General features: G+C 37.5%; 1 protein-coding gene across 3 annotated transcripts in view; it reads left to right on the forward strand.

Annotated features, from left to right (window-relative positions):
• The window catches only part of TET1 (tet methylcytosine dioxygenase 1), a 130258-nt gene that overhangs the window by 72376 nt on the left and 37569 nt on the right, over nt 1–20313 (forward strand). For all 3 annotated transcript variants that reach the window (XM_032609250.1, XM_032609252.1, XM_032609251.1), the window contains 3 exons: nt 6758–9074; nt 11908–11998; nt 12537–12630. In XM_032609250.1, the coding sequence (XP_032465141.1) occupies nt 6758–9074; nt 11908–11998; nt 12537–12630 (2502 nt within the window). The remainder of the gene's footprint in view (nt 1–6757; nt 9075–11907; nt 11999–12536; nt 12631–20313) is intronic.

The following is a 20313-nucleotide window of genomic DNA, read 5'->3' on the forward strand; positions in this document are numbered from 1 at the left end:
TTTACTTTTCTTTCTTTTGTTTTAGGAGACAGATCCAAAAAATAATGCTGTGACTTATTGCAAAGAGTATCTGCCTATGTTTTCTTCTAGAAGTTTTATGGTTTCAGGTCTTACATTTTGTTCTTTAATCCACTTTGTGTGTATTTTTATATGTGGTGTCAGAAAATTTCTAATTTCATTCTTTTACATGTAGCTGTCCAGCTTTCCCAAGCACCACCTATTGAAGAGACTATCTTTTCCCCATTGTATATTCCTGCCTTCTTTGTTGTAGATTGACCATAAGTGCATGGGTTTATTTCTGGACTCTCTATTCTGTTCCATTGATCTATGTGTCTGTTTTTGTGCCAGTACTTATACTCTTTTGATTACTGTAGCTATATAGTATAGTATAAAGTTAGGCAGTATGATACACCTAGTTCTATTCTTTGTTCTCAAGATTGTTTTGGCTATTCAGCGTCCTTTGTGTTTTCATACAAAAATTATTTGGTAATTTTGATTTGGTATTTTGATAGGAATTGCATTGAATCTGTAGATTGCCTTAGATAGTATGGTCATTTAAAAAAATGTTAATTCTTCCAATCCATGAATGCGGTATATCTTTCCATCCGTTTGTGTCAGCTTCAATTTCTTTCATTAATGTCTTATAGTCTTCTGAGTACAGGTCTTTTACCTCCTTAGTTAGAGTTATTCCTAGGTATTTTATTCTTTTTGGTGGGATTCTAAATGGGATTGTTTCCTTAATTTCTCTTCCTGATGGTTTGTTGTTAGTGTATAGATATGCAAGAGATTTCTGTATATTAATTTTCAGTCCTGCAACTTTACCGAATTCATTGATGAGCTCTTATAGTTTTTGGTAATTTTTAAGGATTTTCTATGTATAGTATGTCATCTGCAAACAGTGACAGTTTTACTACTTCTTTTCCAATTTGGATTGCTTTTATTTCTTCTTCTTGTCTGATTGCTATGACTAGGACTTCCAATACTATGTTGAATAAAAGTAGCAAGAGGGGCATCCTTGTCTTGTTCCTCATCTTACAGGAAATGATTTCAGCTTTTCACCATTGAGTATGATGTTAGCTGTGGGCTTATGGCTTATCATAATGGCCTTTATTATTTTGAGGTGTGTTCCCTCTATACCCACTTTGTGGTGAGTACATTATTTGGATGCATCTCTTTTTTTTTTTTTTTGGCTGTGCTGCACAGCTTGAGGCATCTTAGTTACCTAAACCTGGGTCCCTGGCAGTGAAAGCGCCGAGTCCTATCCACTGAACTGCCAGGGAATTCCGTTTCCTTAAAGTTTAGTTTTATAGTTAGCAGAATGTAGGACATGTTTTCATGTACTTATAAACTTGTGATACCCAGTGTTTTTTAAAAGCTGCATGAGTTATAACTGAATAATAAGTCAATTTTTTTTCTAATATGTATACCAAGTATATTCTATTACCTGCTTTGTCTTTGAAAAATGCAGGAGATCAAAGAATAAAACTATTGAAACAGCAGTCCAAGGGATCTAGATTGAGTAGGAAAACAAGAAAATCAGAAGTTGCAAAATGAACTGTGAATAGGTTCATTCACATGAACCTATTAGGTTCATTCCCTATTAGGGAATAGGGGTGGTATAGAAACTAGAGGGTATCATAAAGTAAAGATCTTTAGTACTACCAGAATTCTTGGAAGTACATTTTTATTTTTATCTTATTTTATTTTATATATATATTTTATATCTTTATTGGAGTATAATTGCTTTACAATGTTGAATTAGTTTCTGCTGTACAACAAAGTGAATCAACTATATGCATACATATATCCCCATATCCCCTCCCTCTTGAGCCTCCTTATCTCACCCCTCTAGGTGATCACAAAGCATCCAGCTGATCTCCCTGTGCTATGCAGCAGCTTCCTACTAGTCATCCATTTTACATTTGGTAGTGTCAATGCTACCATATATGTCAATGCTATATTCTCTCACTTTGTCCCAGCTTCCCCTTCTCCCCCGTGTCCTCAAGTCTATTCTCTACGTCTGTGTCTTTATTCCTGCCCTGCCACTAGGTTCATCAGTACTGTTTTTTTAGATTCCATATATGTGCGTTAGTATACAGTATTTTTCTTTCTTTTTCTGACTTACTTCACTCTGTATGACAGAGTCTAGGTTCATCCACCTCATTACAAGTAACTCACTTTCATTCCTTTTTATGGCTGAGTGGTATTCCATTGTATATACATGCCACATCTTCTATATTTATTCATCTGTTGATGGACATTTAGGTTGGAAGCACATTAAAAAAAATTGAAGTTTAGCTGATTTACAATTTGTGTTAGTTACAGGTGTCCAGCAAAGTGATTAAGTTATACATATTTATATACATATTCTTTTTCAGATTCTTTTCCATTATAGGTTATTACAAGATATTGAATATAGTTCCCTGTGCTATACAGTAGGTCCTTGTTGTTTATCTATTTTATATATAGTAATGTGTATCCGTTAATCCTGAACTCCTAATTTTTCCCTCCCCCGCTTTCCCCTTTGGTAACCATAAGTTTGTTTTCTGTGTTGGTCAGTTGCTTTTTAATTAAGCTCATTAATTAATGAGACTGTCTTATGCTTTTAGTACATAAATTTTAAAAGGACCTCAAGATCGTCTCTGTAAGGGAATGTATAGTCCAGTGTGTTCGGATATGCATACCTATAAACTTAAAAGCTTCAAGTAAAAAAAAAAAAAAATTCCCCTTTAATTCTATTTCACAGTAGTAACTATTATTAACATTTTAGGTTTATACTACCAGCTTTTTTTCTGTGCTAGACCAATTTGTGTGTGTGTGTGTGTGTGTGTGTGTGTGTGTGTGTGTGTTTGGCTGTGCTGCAAGGCTTATGGGATGTTAGTTCCCAGAGCAGGGATCAAACCCCGGGCCACAGGAGTGAAAGTGCTGAGTACTAACCACTGGACCGCCAGGGAATTCCCAGTGTTTGTGTGTTTTAAATAAAAAGGGATGATAATGTCACATGTGCATCTTATTTTGGTTAATGATATACTAAAAATATTGATACATAGAGTAATGGCTGCACATTTTCCACAATATGATTATATGAGTTTATTTCATACTTTCTCTACTGTAAATGTTATGTTGTATTATGATTTGCTTACATACATTTCTACTTTTTTAGTTTTGCAATTTGGATGGATGAAAACATGACATTTATTTTCATTTGCTTGTCTTCTAGTAAAGTTGGACAGCTTTTGATCCTTTTGATTTCCACCTAAGTGAATTGCATATGCCTATTCTTTCCTCACTATTCTATTGAGTCATTTTCCTTCTTAATTTGTTGGAGCTCTTTTTCATTAAGAATGGTAACTCTTTATATGTACTGCGAATATTTTCCCAGTCTGTCACCTGACTTTTCAGTTTATTTTTGGCAATATTTCTCCTACCTTTATAAGTAGCTACGCATATCAGGAAATAAATACATTTTACATCACGATTCAATGCACAGACACATACATAAAAATTTATGATAGGGTTTCCCTGGTGGGGCAGTGGTTGAGAGTCTGCCTGCCGATGCAGGGGACACGGGTTTGTGCCCCCGTCCGAGAAGATCCCACATGCCGCGGAGCTTCTAGGCGCGTGAGCCATGGCCGCTGAGCCTGCGCGTCCGGAGCCTGTGCTCCGCAACGGGAGAGGCCAAAACAGTGAGAGAGGCCACAACAGTGAGAGAGGCCCGTGTACCGCAAAAAAAAAAAAAAAAAAAAAATTATGATAATACTTATCTTTACTAAATGTAGTGTACACATTTTCTTTAATATTCCATTAAAAGACACTTGTCACAAAGCATGATATTGGGACTCATAGGTTGTGATCAGCAATTTGAAAAGCATATTATGGTGTCTTTGCCTTTAAGATTGTTAATATCATATGTAGTTAAAGAATTCTATCTTTTCTTCTATGGCTTACCACTTTTTGCTCTTGCTTTGGAAGGTTTTTTCTTACATCTTTTTATATTTACATTGTTAATGTATCTGGAATTTTTTTTTTTTTTCCTGTACGCGGGCCTCTCACTGTTGTGGCCTCTCCCGTTGCGGAGCACAGGCTCCGGACGCGCAGACTCAGCGGCCATGGCTCACGGGCCCAGGCGCTCCGCGGCATGTGGGATCTTCCCGGATCGGGGCACGAACCCTGTCCCCTGCATCGGCAGGCGGACTCTCAACCACTGCGCCACCAGGGAAGCCCTATCTGGAATTTTTGTTGCATATTTTGAGATAGGAATCAAACTTCCCTCATCATTATTAAGAAATTAATACTTTCTCTACTGCTTACAAATGCCAGTGTTTTAATAATAAATTATTAAAATATTTTTAAATTTAGTCTGTTAATTTGTTTATCTACCCTGCATGTTAAACTTATTATTCCTTTTAATATTAAAAATATTATAATATTGGTGTCTTTTTTTGAAAAATCGGCTATTTCATTTAGTTTTACAAGGTTGTTATTTAAATGTAATATAGAAAAATGTATATATGATAATTGTATATTTTGATGACTTTTGACAAACTGAACATAGCCTATGTAACCTATACCCTGATTAAGAAATTAGGGGACTTCCCTGGTGGTCTAGTGGTAACGTGCCTTACAAGGCAGGGACGTGGGTTGATCCTTGTTGAGGGAACTAAGGTCACACATGCTGCGGGGCAACTAAGCCTGCATGCTGCAACTACTGAGCTCGCGCACTCTGGAGCGTGTGTGCAACAACTAGAGAAGAGAAAACCCCCACGCCACAGCCAGAGAGAAGCCCGTGCACCACAACGAAGAGCCCCAGTGCCGCATCGAAAGATCCTGCGTGCCTCGGCGAATATCCCGCGTGCCACAGCTAAGACCCGATGCAGACAAAAATAAAAATAAATAAATCTTTTTTTAAAAGCCACGGTTAAAAAAAAGAAAGAAAGAAATTAGATATGGCCCTTCTGAACTCTCATTCTTTTATTTATTTATTTTTTTTTTGCGGTACACAGGCCTCTCACTATTGTGGCCTCTCCCGTTGCAGAGCATAGGCTCCGGACGCGCAGGCTCAGCGGCCATGGCTCACGGGCCTAGCTGCTCCGCGGCATGTGGGATCTTCCCGGACTGGGGCACGAACCCGTGTTCCCTGCATCGGCAGGCCACCAGGGAAGACCCTGATTCTTTTTTTTAGTCGATACTCCTGTTTTTTCTTTGGAGTCAGTTATATAATCATCATTCAGTAAGAAGTCTCCTAATTTTTTATGTTTAGATTTTACTGTCTTCAAGGCATTGACTAGAACATCCAGAGCCACGTTAAATATTATAGAGGTTATTTTCTATTTGCTCTTGACCAAAATGTCCCCTATTGTCTCCTCCTGTGGTATAATTTTGGATGAGCTATTTCAAGGTTTAAAAAAAAAGGGATTAGAGGGGGAAATAATGATTCCTTAAAGGGTACAGTGTTTCTATTAGGGGTGATGAAAGTGTTCTGGAATTAGAGGTGATTGTTGCACAACACTGAATAAAATCAGAATTACACAATTTCAAATGGTAAAATGATGAATTTTATTTCATGGGAACTTCATCTCAAAAAAATTTTTGAAAAGGGGTGTCACTACCCACTCACCAGAATGTCTGATGTGTAAAGATAGAAAATACTAATTGTTAATAAGAATGTGAGCTAATTGTTAGTAAAAATTGAAACTCATAATTTCTGGTGGCAGTGTGTATTGACAACCACTGTAGAAAATGATTTGGCCTATCCCCTAAACTACACGCATATATACACACACTGAATGACCGAGCACTTCCACTCCACGCAATGTATGTACAAGTTCACTAAAATATAACAGTAATATGTTATAGCAGTGTTCTTTGTTATAGCCAAAAACTAAAACTAAATGTCCATCTACAGTAGAATAGAGATATACATTGTAGTATATTCAGTCAATGAATTACTGTATAGCAGTAAGAATGAATGGATTACAGTTAAACTTTACAACATGGATGACTCTCAGAAATATAATTTTGAGTAAAAGGAAGTCAGCTGTATAAAGTTGGGAAATAAGCCAAAGAAATCTATGATAGATGTGATAGCAGTCGCTACCCTTTGACAGTGGAGTGATGACTAGATGTGTTTTTTTTTAATTAAAAAAATTCTTTTTGTTATTTTTATTTTTTTTGAAGTATAGTTGATTTACAATGTTGTATTAATTATTGCTGTACAGCAAATTGATTCAGTTATGCATATATATACACATTCTTTTTTATATTCTTTTCCTTTATAGATTATTGTAGAATATTGAATATAGTTCTCTGTGATATACAGTAGGACCTTATTATTTATTAGATGTAAGTTTCTTGGTTGGGATCTGGGTATATAGGTGTTCATTCTGTGAAAATTCAACAAGCTATATATTTATGATTTATATGTTTTTTTGTGTGTGTGTTCTACTTCAGTACAGTTTGCATTGAAATAATAAGTATTGTTCATTGAATGGCATCAATGTAAAAATATTTTAAAATTTTATTTTGGAAAAAAATGAATATACCAAAATATTAACAGTCATGGGAATATGATGGTTTCCACCTCTCTTTTTTTTTCTTTCCCCTTTTTGGTATTTTATAACTTCTAAAAATGTAAAAAGTGAAAATAAAATGTTTTCAGGGACTTCACATTTAGTTGCTTTTAAATTGTAAAGCTTTTACAGCTCTTACTCAGATATTGGAGCAGATTATAAGAGTAATTTCTCTTTTTGTTTTATAGGCAGATTTTGACAACAAACCAGTAAATGGCCCCAAGTCAGAATCCATGGAATACAGTAGTTGTGGTCATGAGGAAGAACAAAGATTGGAATTGAATTCATGTCCCTTAGAAAATGTAACTAAAAATGAAGAAAGTATGACAGGTATTGAAGTGGAAAAGTGGACACAAAACAAGAAATCACACTTAACTGATCATGTTAAAGGAGAATTTAATACAATTAAAACAGAAGCTGAAAATTTGAAAAGCTCTGAAGATGACAGGAAAAAAATCCTACTTACTGACCTCCTTGAACCTCAGAAGTTGTTTGCACAAACTGTAAGAAACGGCATTAAAAATGTACACTATTTGCCAACTGAAACAAATTTGTCTTTTAAAAAAATCAACATTGAAGAACTTGGCAAGGCATTTGAAAACAATCCTTATAAATTCCTGAAAGACACTGCAAACCATAATAATGCCATGAGCGCCATTGCTACTAGTGCGAGCTGTGATCATCTCAAGGGGAGAAGTAATGTTTTGGTCATTCAGAAGCCTGGCTTTAATTGTAAGTCTTTTCCAGATCCTGCAAACTGCAACTTAAATAGTCATACAAGTATACACAATGAAAGTGATCAACCAAAATCCCTAGAAATTATAACAAATAGAGAACTAAAAGAAGGATCAACACTTCAACCAAGTCTTCTATCCCTAATGAAAGATAGGAGATTAACACTAGAACAAGTAGTGGCCATAGAAGCTCTAACACAACTTTCAGAAGCCCCATCAGAAAATTCCTCACCATCGAAGTCAGAGAAGGATGAAGAGACAGAACAGAGAACAGCTAGTTTGCTTAACAGCTGTAAAGCTATCCTGTATTCTGTAAGAAAAGACCTCCAAGACCCAAATTTACAAGGGGGGCCACAAAGCCTTCATCACTGTCCATCTCTGGAAAAGCAAAGTTCATGCAACACATTGATGTTCAATGGCCAAAATATTTCTAAGTCACACAGCAGCTCACCTAGTGACCAAGCATCCACAAAGGCACAGGAATATTCAACAGTCACAAATTCAGTATCTGTTTTTATACCAAATTCAAATTCATCTAAAACCGATACCAATAAAAATGTTGCTCAAGGTAGAATTGCTCTTGACAGTTCCAAAAATTTGCATCAGTTGACAACAACAACTAATAAATCGGAGTATTGTAACCAGTCACTGGACAGCAGCATCAAGTTGGACTCAAAGGATGATTCCTCATGTCAAGATACAGTTCATAGTAAAATAGAAGAAGATGTTGCTGCACAGTTAACACAACTTGCATCAATAATTAAATTCAATTGTATAAAACCGGAGGACAAAAAAGTTGAAAGTACACCAACAAGCCTTGTTGCATATAATGTACAGCAAAACTATAGCCAGGAGAAGGGCACAATAGAGCATAAACCACCTTCCAGTGTACAAAATAATCAAGGACCTTCAGTAACAAAGCAAAAGAACACAATCCCGAAAAAGACAAAATCTACCCCATCAAGAGATCGACGGAAAAAGAAGCCTGTGATCATAAGTTGTCAAGAAAATGACCAGAAAAAACAGGAACAGTTGGCATATGAATATAGTAAGTTACATGACATTTGGATAGCATCTAAATTTCAAAGATTTGGTCAATTTGGTCCACATGACTTTCCTATTCTATTGGGAAAAATTCCTCCCCTAACCAAAGTATGGAAACCACTGACTCAAAGGAGCTCAGCATTAGAGCACAAAAAATTATTTCCTCCACTCACTCAGATAAAATTTGAGCGGTATTATCCTGAATTAGCACAGGAGATGAAGGTTGAACCCTTGGATTCTCTCCCCATAATCCAGTTAAAAACAGAATCCAACGGACAGGCGTTTACAGAAAATGGATATGCTCAGGTACAGCCAACAGTGAATGTCAATCAGAAAGCTCATCCTTTACTCCAGCCATCCTCTCCAACTAACCAGTGTGCTAATGTGATGGCTGGCAATGACCAAACACAGTTCCAACAGGATGTTAAAGACCAAGTCACACATCAGAGGCTGCCAACATTGCCTGGTATCTCTCATGAGACCCCTTTACCGGACCCAGCACAAATTCTCAGGAACCTAAATGTAGTATGTTCAGGTGGAATTACAGTGGTTTCTACCAAAAGCGAAGAGGACGTCTGTTCATCTAGTGTTGGAGCATCAGAATTTTCCCCAAGAGACAGTGCACAGAAAAGTTTTAATGATTATGCGATGAACTTCTTTACTAATCCTACGAAAACCCTGGTGTCCACAACAAAAGATTCTGAATTGCCTACCTGCAACTGTCTTGGTAAGTGAGTTTCTTCATTTTCTTGCATTAATGGCCTCAAGTTGTGACTGAATCAAGTTTGTTTTACATTTTATATATGACATTTTTGCCCCACTCATATTCTAGCTAGGATGGACTAAATAATTCTATACCCATTTTTCTGTGGGACCCTTATTTATGCTGCTCAGATAAATGGGAAATCCAACTGGTAATTTGGAAACTTTCTTAAGTGGAAAATTTGATTTCTCTCAAGCTAGATGTCTCTCAAGTTGTTTACTGTGCATATCATAAGAATGAAGTCCCTTAATACGTTATCACAGTTTATTCTTCCTATATTCAAAAGAATTTCAACCTTTAAGTCTTTTGTTTAAAAATATATATATTTTAAATTGTGCAGTATAGCATGCATACAGAGAACATAAAATATATGTACAACTTAACAAATAACTATAAAAAAAAGTATCTGTATAATTGCTAACCCAATCAAGAAGCAGATGGTTCATTAGTATATTCCAGAATGGGTGGTTAAAGGATTGATGGGAAGGATAAAGTAAGTATATCATTCTGATATTTTTTTAACCACAATAGAAAAAATAGTGAAGTGTAGCAATGACTTTTAGTTCTTGATTTTTCAAAGTGCATTTGATACTCTGAAATGAATCCTTCCATTTCTCTGCTCATCATTCAACACTCAGTTACCACATACAGGCACCAAAGATAGGCTCCTCTGAGAATGAAGAGCCTCCGAGGAGGAGGATCTGACAATCTGGAAGGGATGGCAATGCTGTCTGAGCGGGGTCAATTTGGCAGAATGAGAGATTCTTGGACCAAGGACAGAAGATTGTAATAATGATAACGGCTCCTATTCCAGGTCTTTTACTGCAAGTCTGATAACTGTCCTACACCCTTGACTTGTTATATTCACAACAACCCACAAAGGGAATGCTTATTATCCCCATTTTTACAAGTAAGTCAGAGAAGTTCACAGCTAGTAAATGATTAAACTGGAATTCTAAGACAGGCAGTCCCAGCTCCAGCGGCTGTATTTGTAACTTCCATCCTATGTTGCTTCAAAAATCTGAAGTAGGGAGCTTCCCTGGTGGCGCAGTGGTTGAGAGCCCGCCTGCCGATGCAGGGGACACGGGTTCGTGCCCCGGTCCGGGAAGATCCCACATGCCGCGGAGCGGCTGGGCCCGTGAGCCATGGCCGCTGAGCCTGCGCGTCCGGAGCCTGTGTTCCGCAATGGGAGAGGCCAGAAGAGTGAGAGGCCCGCATACCGAAAAAAAAAAAAAAAAAAAACTGAAGTGAAAAAGAGACAATTTCTCTAAATATCATTAAAAATGGAAAAAAGGTCTTTAATTTAAAATGCCAGTAAGATTTATATACCTGAGCTCGTCTAATTTGACTGCATACATAAATTTCAATAGGATGATTGTCTAGTTTCAAGACCCTTATACATACTACCTTAACACAATGTGGGAGTCAAGACAGCCAGGCATTCAAAGTTCATTCAGTATCTGCAGTGGACCTGGAACTGTTGAATACCCTTGTCAGTTGCATGTTTTCCTATAATTGTTACATTTGAAGTTTTTGTGCTCATTGTGTAGAAATCGGAACTTAAAAAGAGAAACAAAAAAGTAGACTTCAGAAATCATCCAAAGTGAGGGTAAAGGATCCCAATCATATCTGAGGGTAAAGGATTTCTGTGAAAGTGTTATTATGTTCTAGCAAAATTAGAGTAATTAACCTTTAGATCAAGGTTCCTCAAATTTAGCACTACTGGCATTTTAGGTGGGATAATTCTTTGTTGTAGGGGGACCACCTTATCTATTGTAGGCTGTTTAGTGGCATCCCTAGCCTCTACTCACTGGTGATGCGCACACACACACACACACACACACAGGTGCGCGTTCGCAGTTGTCACAACCCAAAATATTGCCAAATGTCCCCTTTGGCAAAAATACCCCTGATTAAAACCACTGCTCTAGATTACCAATAAGTTAAAAATTATTCACCATATTTTGCTTAAGTAGCCTCAGAAATAATCCTATGTTATATCTGATGTCCAATTAAAATGGTAGTAATGATCTCTTGGTGTAGGTAGACATGCATTTCCCAGTGATTCTAGTTAGACATGAATCTCAGAGGCCAAGTTTTAAAATACCATTTTCTAAGAACTATGTAATTTACACAAAAATTCAAATGGTACAGAAATATGGTGCAAATGTCTTTTTCTAGAGAAAAACGGCTGTTATATTTTTCTATACAAATTAATATTATTAGTGATTTTAATTTTGTTTCCAGTTTTACAAAATTTAAGGCTTTTAAAACATACTATTTAACTATTACCTCATTGAAAGATGTTAAGAGTGTTTCTCTTTTTTAATATTACATACAATTGTAACAAGGAATATTCTTGTATACGTGTGTATTATAAATACATAATTGTGCGCATGTGTAATAGAATAAAATCTTAGCAGTGCAATTGTCGGGCTCAATTTTAATAGGATTCTGAAGCCAAGCTTTTAAGATGTATTGCTCTTGGGTAGCTTAATTTTGTACCTCAATTTTTATAGAATTTTTTTAAAGCAGGAGATCTGAGAATAAATATGAACCACAAGTTAAAATATGTTTTTCCTCCTCTGATTCTTAGAGAAAGAGTGGACTAATTAGGAGCAGAAAGAAAGGGATAAGTTAAATTCCAGGGCCTATTGTCCTAGACTTTAATTACTAAAGCTTACCAAAATCTTGTCAAGATTCATTGTTCTGAATTGAAAAAAAAAAAAAATAGCTCTTCCTTGCCCCTATGCAATTCTGTAAAGTTTTGGGTCTAATAATCTTATTCCTTCCACAGATCGAGTTATACAAAAAGACAAAGGCCCATATTATACACACCTTGGGGCAGGACCAAGTGTTGCTGCTGTCAGGGAAATCATGGAGAATAGGTGAGGAAATATGCTTCCCTGTTAAAATCATTCATTATTGGGGATCTGACTCAATGCAGAGAAATCATCTCTGGGAACAAACTCGAGGTGAATGGAAAACTTCCAGGAGCATGAGTTTGATGTTTCTTAGGGCCCAGGACAAGCATAGAGTCCTGGTGTCCCTGCTGAGTCACTCACACTGAGCCATTGGGCACTCAATAAGACCTTCACAAAGCAAGGCTATCTTTGTTAAATGCAGACATACTTATTTTTATTATTGTATAATGGTAGAAATAGTTAAAATTACCTCTGTCAACACTGCATTCACATTCCTTTTGCTTGTCTTGGAGCCAGGCCATTTTTTAAAAGAGTGATCCTTAAGGACAAGTAAACAGAACTGGATAACAAATAAAAATACCTGCCACACGAAAGTAAATTTTTAACAAAGTTATAATTATGAGTGTTTGAATTTTGTACTTCTGTAAATCTATATCTTATGCACATGAAGATGTTAAAAGTGTATTGCAATTATTTTCCCTTCACTGTGTTTCATACTCAGGTATGGTCAAAAAGGAAACGCAATAAGGATAGAAATAGTAGTGTACACGGGGAAAGAAGGAAAAAGCTCTAATGGGTGTCCAGTTGCTAAGTGGGTAAGTATTTTGCACTTATACATTTTTCAAAATGGATATATTCCACATATAAACTAAATCAATTTTTTTCCATGAAGATGTGGACTAGAAAAATACCCAACCCCATTATTCCCAGGGGAAAAAGGAAGCTATTTGTCTTAGCCTGGGCTTTTTATGTTAACGAACAAAAGGGTATGGCCATTCTCAGTTGGTATCTTGTGGTATAGGGTCATTAGTCTTAGAGTTTTTTGTTACTTTTAGACAGCATTCAGTGCATTTATAATTAGACAGCATAAATAAATGGTACTAAATTATATATATTGTTTCCTATATCTTTTTTTTGTACATTCTTTTTCATATTCTTTTTCATTATGGTTTATCGTAGGATATTGAATATAGTTCTCTGTGCTAGACAGTAGGACCTTGTTGTTTATCCATTCTAGATATAAAAGCTTACATCTGCTCACCCCAACCTCCCACTCCATCCCTCCCCCAGCCCCCTCCCCCTTGGCGACCACTAGTCTATTCTCTATGTCCCTGATTTTGTTTCTGTCCCATAGATAGGTTCATTTGTGTCATATTTTGGATTTCACATATAAGTGATATCATATGGTATTTGTCTTTCTCTTTCTGACTTACTTCACTTAGTACGATAATCTCTAGTTGCACCTATATCTTACTTTTATCAGTTATTTTGAAATTCTTTCTAATTCATTGTCTCATAGGGCCACCTTAATGAAGATCATACAATATTGAAAACAAAACCAAACTTTTTACAACATATTTCCAAAATTGTTTTATGACTACTTTGAGTTTTCTAAATTTGCGGAGCTATAAGAAGAACTGGATTTAGCTTCTTTAGGAAGTTCTCAACTGAGAAACAGTATCATATCAGGAGGATGTTCACATCCACAAGGATATTGACCAGTTTACTTGGAATTCTTGACCAAAGGATCATTTGAGATACTGTCCTATCATTTGTCAATAATGATGATGACTATAATAATGATAGTAAAATAATAACAACTACCTCTCATTAAATATCAGGAACCATATTAAGCACCTGACATACATTGCCTCATAAATCCCTGTAGAGAGACTCATGATTTTGGAAAAGGGAAAAGTCATTGTTTTTATGCCCATTTCAGAAGAATAAAAAACATTAAATGCAAAATGGAGATAGGATTGGAACCACGGTATTCCTAAAGCAAGACCATTGCCACATCCTTATGTATTCCAGCAGACTGTATGACGTGGTTATTTATTTATTTATTTTTGGCTGTGCCACGCGGCATGCAGGATCTTAGTTCCCCAACCAGGGATTGAACCCATACCCCCTGCAGTGGGAGAGCAGAGTCTTAACCACTAGACCGCCAGGGAAGTCTCTCTGGTAGGGTCTTGATTAGAATTGTATCAGATTGTATCAAACCAATTTGGGAGAATCCTAACCATTGAACTGCCAGGGAATTCCCTGTCTTGGTTACTTTTCAGCCTTTGGAGGGTGACAGCAGTGATGAGCACAAGAGCTGGGCACTGAACACTAAATACCTTAGAGTACTTTCAGTTTCTTCAATCCATTTGGAGTGCATAGTCTTGTCAAAATATAAATGAACATATCAAGGAATTCTCCATATGTATAACACTACCCAGATAGTGATATAAATCTTTATAACACCCCAGAAGCCTCCCTTTGGCCCCTCCCAGTTGGTAACTCCATGCAAAGGTAACCACTATATAACCACTTCATTATACAGGTCTTTTTCATGATTTCTATACAACTAGAGTCATATAGAATGTACTCTTTTGTGTCTATCTCCTTTCCCTCAACATTTATAAAACATGGATTTAATGGCTGGAGCTCCCACAGCTGACTGGAACCATGAATTGACTTGATAATAGAAGATATGTACTAGGACGGGGAGAAGAAAGATAGGAGCACGAGTCCCTGATGATACCAATAGAAGCGCTGTACCAACCTTAGGCTTCTTAAACCTGGATTTCTGTAACATGAGAGAATTTTTTTTCACTTCTTTAAAACCTGTTACTAGACAGTCTTCTGTTACATTAAATAGAATCAAATCCCAAATAAGATACCTGCCTTCAATTTGCTCAATTTCCACAAAACATTCACCCACACAAGTCAGTCCCCACATGTAAGAGTTTTGGTGAAGATATATCTAAATGGTAGTCAGAGTGATCTTTATTTTTATTTTTATATTTTATTCACTCTTGAGAAACTTAAGACGGTCAATCCATAACATTTTAAAGTAGGAAATAATACAGAAGGGCCGTTTTTTCTATTGAGTTATTAGGCTTCTATTGATTTTTATAGAAGATCCTTTAGAAAACTGAGTGTGATAAGTTGCAAATATATTTTCTCTTTGTCTTGTTTCTTTGGCTGTGCTGCACAGCATGCAGAATCTTAGCTCCCAGACCTGGGATTGAACCCACGCCCCTTGCAGTGGAAGGGCGGAGTCTTAACCACTGGACCACCAATGAAGTCCTTGTTTGTCATATTTTTTAACATACAGATTTTTTTTAATGAAATGAAATTTTAAAAAAACTTTTTTTTAATTTTTGGCTGTGTTGGGTCTTCGTTGCTGCACGCAGGCTTTCTCTAGTTGTGGTGAGCGGGAACTACTCTTTGTTGCAGTGCGCAGGCTTCTCACTATGGTGGCTTCTCTTGCTGCTGAGCACAGGCTCTAGGTGCGCGGGCTTCAGTAGTTGTGGCACCTCTGTCTCAGTAGTTGTGGCTCGCAGGCTCAATAGTTGTGACACATGGGCTTATTTGCTTTGCGGCGTGTGGGATCTTCCCAGACCAGGGCTTGAACCCGTGTCCTCTGCATTGGCAGGCGGATTCTTAACCACTGTGCCACCAGGGGAGTCCCCAATGAGATGAAATGTTGAGTTAAATTTTTAATGGAAAACTTTGCTTTTATGGCTTCAGTGTGTCTTAATTAGAAAAATCTTTACCACTTCTACCTTATAAATCTTGAGTTTTCTTTTCATAATATTTTAATGATTTCATTTTTTTCTACACTTAACTGTTTTATTCATCTTGTGTGTAGAATGTTAGTCACAACTTGAGTTTTTTCAACTGGCTACCCAGCTATCCAACACCACTTAATTGTCTTTCTTCTCCCTACTGATTTGTATTTGTTTATATTAGTAGATTTTCTGTTTTGTCACATCATGTTATGTATCAGCATCAAATTACTCTAATTTTTTGGGTTTAAAAATATGTTTTAATATCTGATAGAGCTAATTCTTCAGAAATTTCCTAAATATTCTTGCCTTGTTTTTTTTTCCGTATGAGTTTATGATCGCCTTGTCTATTTGCAAGAAATACCTTGTCGATTTTGGTTTTTTTTTTTTTTAAGATTTATTTTATTATTTATTTTTGGCTGCGTGGGGTCTTAGTTGCGGCTCTTGGCATCTTGGTTGAGGCATGCGGAATCTTTCTTTTGTTGTGGTGCGCGGGATCTTTTGTCGCAGCATGCATGAGGTTATCTCTCTCTAGTTGTGGCATGCAGGCTCCAGGGCACGTGAGCTTAGTTTCCCCGCGCCATGTGGGATCTTAGTTCACTGACCAAGGATCGAACCCACGTCCCCTGCATTGTAAGGCAGATTCTTTACCACTGGACCACCAGGGAGGTCCCTCGATTTTGGTATTTTTATTGGAACCATATTACAGAGAGAATTTGGAGAATTTACATTTTTTTTTTTTTTTTTTTTTGCGGTACGTGGGCCTCTTACTGCTGTGGTCTCTCCAGACGCACAGGCTCAGCAGCCATGGCTCACGGGGCCAGCCGCTCCGTGGCATGTGGGATCTTCCCGGACCGGGGCACGAACCCACGTCCCCTGCATTAGCAGGCAGACTCTCAACCACTGCGCCACCAGGGAAGCCCGAGAATTTACATTTTTGATGTTTAGTCTTCCTATCCTTTCCATCTGTTGATGTCTTCTTTTGTCCTTCAGGAGTGTTCTAAAGTTTTGTTCCCATAGAGTTTACATGCTTCTTGTTTTCCAATTTATTTCTCTTATGTATTTCAGATGTACAATCATAATCTGTAATGAGAAATTTATATTCTCCTTTCCAAATTTAAACTAGTAATTTCTTTTTTTCATTTAATACAGTTAGTCTAACATACTAACTCCAGGTTTATAGTGCTTTAAATATGGTCTCATATTTTTCCTCTCTTTAGTGGGAACCTTCCAGGGTTTTCTTCTTATGAATGGGTCATCAGGGAAGGCCTCACTGGGGAGAGAACTTTTAAGCTGAGGACTACTGAGTGACAAAAAGGAGCTGAGTATGCAAAGAATACCCCCAAGAATGCAAGGAAGAACATTCCTAGGCAGAGAAAACATCAAGTACAAAGGTCAAGGAAGAGAGTACATTCTTTTTTTTTTTTTTGCGGTACGCGGGCCTCTCACTGTTGTGGTCTCTCCCGTTGCGGAGCACAGGCTCCAGACGTGCAGGCTCAGCGGCCATGGCTCATGGGCCTAGCCGCTCCACGGCATGTGGGATCTTCCTGGACCAGGGCACGAACTTGTGACACCTGCATCGGCAGGCAGACTCTCAACCACTGTGCCACCAGGGAAGCCCTAGAGTACATTCTTTAATAATCTAAGAGGAGTCTAGTGAAGTTGAGGAGGTAAAGAATGGAAATCGGAGAAGGTAAAAAGGTAGGCAGAAGCCAGAGCATGAATGGTTTTGTAGGCCATAGTGAATTTTAGTCCATGAACAACATGAAGCCTTTGAAGTATTTTAATTAGGGATGTGTTCTCTATCTGGTTTATGTTTTATAAAGAGCATTCTAAGTAATTACTTGATAAGCTCAGTATTATTTCTCTGTTGCTGCTTTACAAATTACCCAAATTTAGTAGCTTTGAACAAAAAACATTTATTATCTAATCACTTTCGTGAGTCAGTAATCTGTGGGTAACTTAGGAGGGTGCTTCCAGAAGAGGTCTCTATCATCTCAAACTTGACTGGGGAGGAGGGTGCTGGAGGGTCCACTTCCCATGTCATTTGCAGGAGGCTTTAGTTCCTTGATAGCTGTTCACTAGAGGACTCACTTTCTTATCATAGGATTTCTTAAATGTTTTCTCATGTCATAGCAGCTTGTTTTCCCCCAGAGTGAGTCAATCAAAATATAATAAGGAGGAAGTCACAATGTCTTTTATGACATTAACCTTGGAAGTTGCTACATTATTGAGCCTTATTTAGTGTGGGAGGGGACTATGCAGGGGCATAAATACCAGGTGGTGGTGATGATTGGGGGCATCTTGGAGACTGGCTATTACAAAGTTCAATATCTCTTCTTCGCTAAAAATATCAATATGTTAAGGATACTACATTGACATTGTAAAATATAGCTATCTTAGCCCTATCCGATATATTTAATATATAATACATCTGATCGAATCTATCTTCCTTAGCCCTGTCATCTCTAAAGGCAAAAAACTTTAATTTGTGAATCTTTATTCACAAAATAATGCTCTTAAGCAACAACATTGTTCGTTATGGAATATATAAAAAAAAAGTTTGTAAAATATAAAGGTAGAGATGACCTATGATTATAAATTGAACACTCATCAAGCAACTACCCAGGTGAAAAATACAATTTTTCTAGGTTCCCAGAAGCCCCAAGAACCCCTCCATCTTAACTTTTGTGGTAATAATTTTCCTGCTTCCCCCCCCCCCGCCCCCCTTATGTATTTCTTAACGGTATGGTTACTGTTCTTTTGTGTTTTCCCCCACGTACAACCTTGCATATTTGCTGAAATAAGTGGTAGGGATTGGCTCCCAATATTTGGCACTGATAGTTTACATAGGTTTGTTAATCTGTATCTGTTAGATATTTCTGAATATTTTACTTATTTGCCTTTAAGTAGCAAAGGATGAAAATATGTTTATGGCAGCTGGCTTCCTCTTGAGTAAGTGACCCAAAAGAGCAAGGTGGCTGGGTTAAGTGGTAGAATTTTGGGTGATTCTTCCCGCCGTTCAAACCTTCTCTAGCATAATAATAATTACACGGATCGAATTTTGATATATATCAATACTTCTGTTTTTTCTATGAAGACAAATATGAAATCTGCAGCTTAAAGATTTTGGCAGTTTAAGTCCTATTAATGGCTTAAGTCTTCTTAAGAGTTGCTAGGTATGTAAAAGATATATAGCATTTTCCATGAAGCAGCTATAGCAAAATTACTTTCTTTACCTTTTACAATTTTTCTTTCAGAATCTGGCTCTTTTCACAAATACAAAAACAATTCAGAGACAAGACTGAAATAAAGTATAGTTGCTAAGAACTTATGCAAATTTTGATATCTACTAATGACAATGCAAAATAATCTTTTTTTAAATTAATTTATTTATTTTTCGTTGCATTGGGTCTTTGTTACTGCACACGGGCTTTCTTTAGTTGCGTCGACCTGGGGCTACTCTTCGTTGGGTGCGCAGGCTTCTCATTGCAGTGGCTTCTCTTGTTGTGGAGCACGGGCTCTAGGCATGCAGCCTTCAGTAGTTGTGGCACACGGGCTTAGTTGCTCTGCGGCATGTGGTATCTTCCCAGACCAGGGCTCAAACCCCTGTCCCCTGCATTGGCAGGCAGATTCTTAATCACTGCGCCACCAGGGAAGCCCCATCTTTTTATATGTTTGTTTGTTTGTTTATTTATGCGGGATCTTTAGTTGCAGCATGTGGGATCTACTTCCTTGACCAGGGATCGAACCCAGGCCCGCTGCATTGGGAGCGCAGTGTTAGCCACGGGACCCCCAGGGAAGCCCGGCAAAAGAATAATCTTGATTTCAAAACCAAGAATTAATTCTGTGTATCTGTGAAAAAAATAGGCCTCATAAATGATTATATGTGTTAGAAAAATCATAATGTTAATCGAAGTTTATTTGTTGCAAAATTTCCAAGTTATGTTGCTTGTGCCTGGAGCAATGCCCAGCACATATTCAGGATTCAATAAATTTCTGTTGAGTAAATGAATATAGAGCTTAAATAAGACTGTTATTGAATATTTTCAATTGGAATTGATATCTTGAAATAGTATTGCTCTGGTATACATTATTAGCTCTTTCCTGAGACATGGGCCATTTTAAGTATTAGAACTAATAGTCTGCTAAAGTTGTCCAACCCAAATTTGAGCTCTCGAGATTAAATAAAAAATAGAGTAAATGGTTAGATTTCTCTATAGTCTACATTGTTTTTAGGACTTTATTATTTTGAATGACACTAGCACAATCAAGTCTTATATGGAGGGACTTCCCTGGTGGCGCAGTGGTTTAAGAATCCGCCTGTCAAGGCAGGGGACACAGGTTCAACCTCTGGTCTGGGAAGATCCCACATGCCGCGGAGCAACTAAGCCCGTGCGCCACAACTACTGAGCCTGTGCTCTAGAGTTTGCGAGCCACATCTACTGAGCCCATGTGCCACAACTACTGAAGCCTGTGCACCTAGAGCCCATGCTCTGCAACAAGAGAAGCCACCAAAATGAGAAGCCTGTGTGCAGCAATAAAGACACAACGCAGCCAAAAATAAATAAGTTTATTTAAAAAAAAAAAAAAAGCTGAGCTCTCCATTTAAAAAAGAAAAAAGAGGGGCTTCCCTGGTGGCGCAGTGGTTGAGAGTCCGCCTGCCGATGCAGGGGACGCGGGTTCGTGCCCCAGTCCGGGAAGATCCCACATGCCGCG

Source organism: Phocoena sinus, chromosome 16 (assembly GCF_008692025.1).
Source record: "Phocoena sinus isolate mPhoSin1 chromosome 16, mPhoSin1.pri, whole genome shotgun sequence".
NCBI lineage: Eukaryota > Metazoa > Chordata > Mammalia > Artiodactyla > Phocoenidae > Phocoena > Phocoena sinus.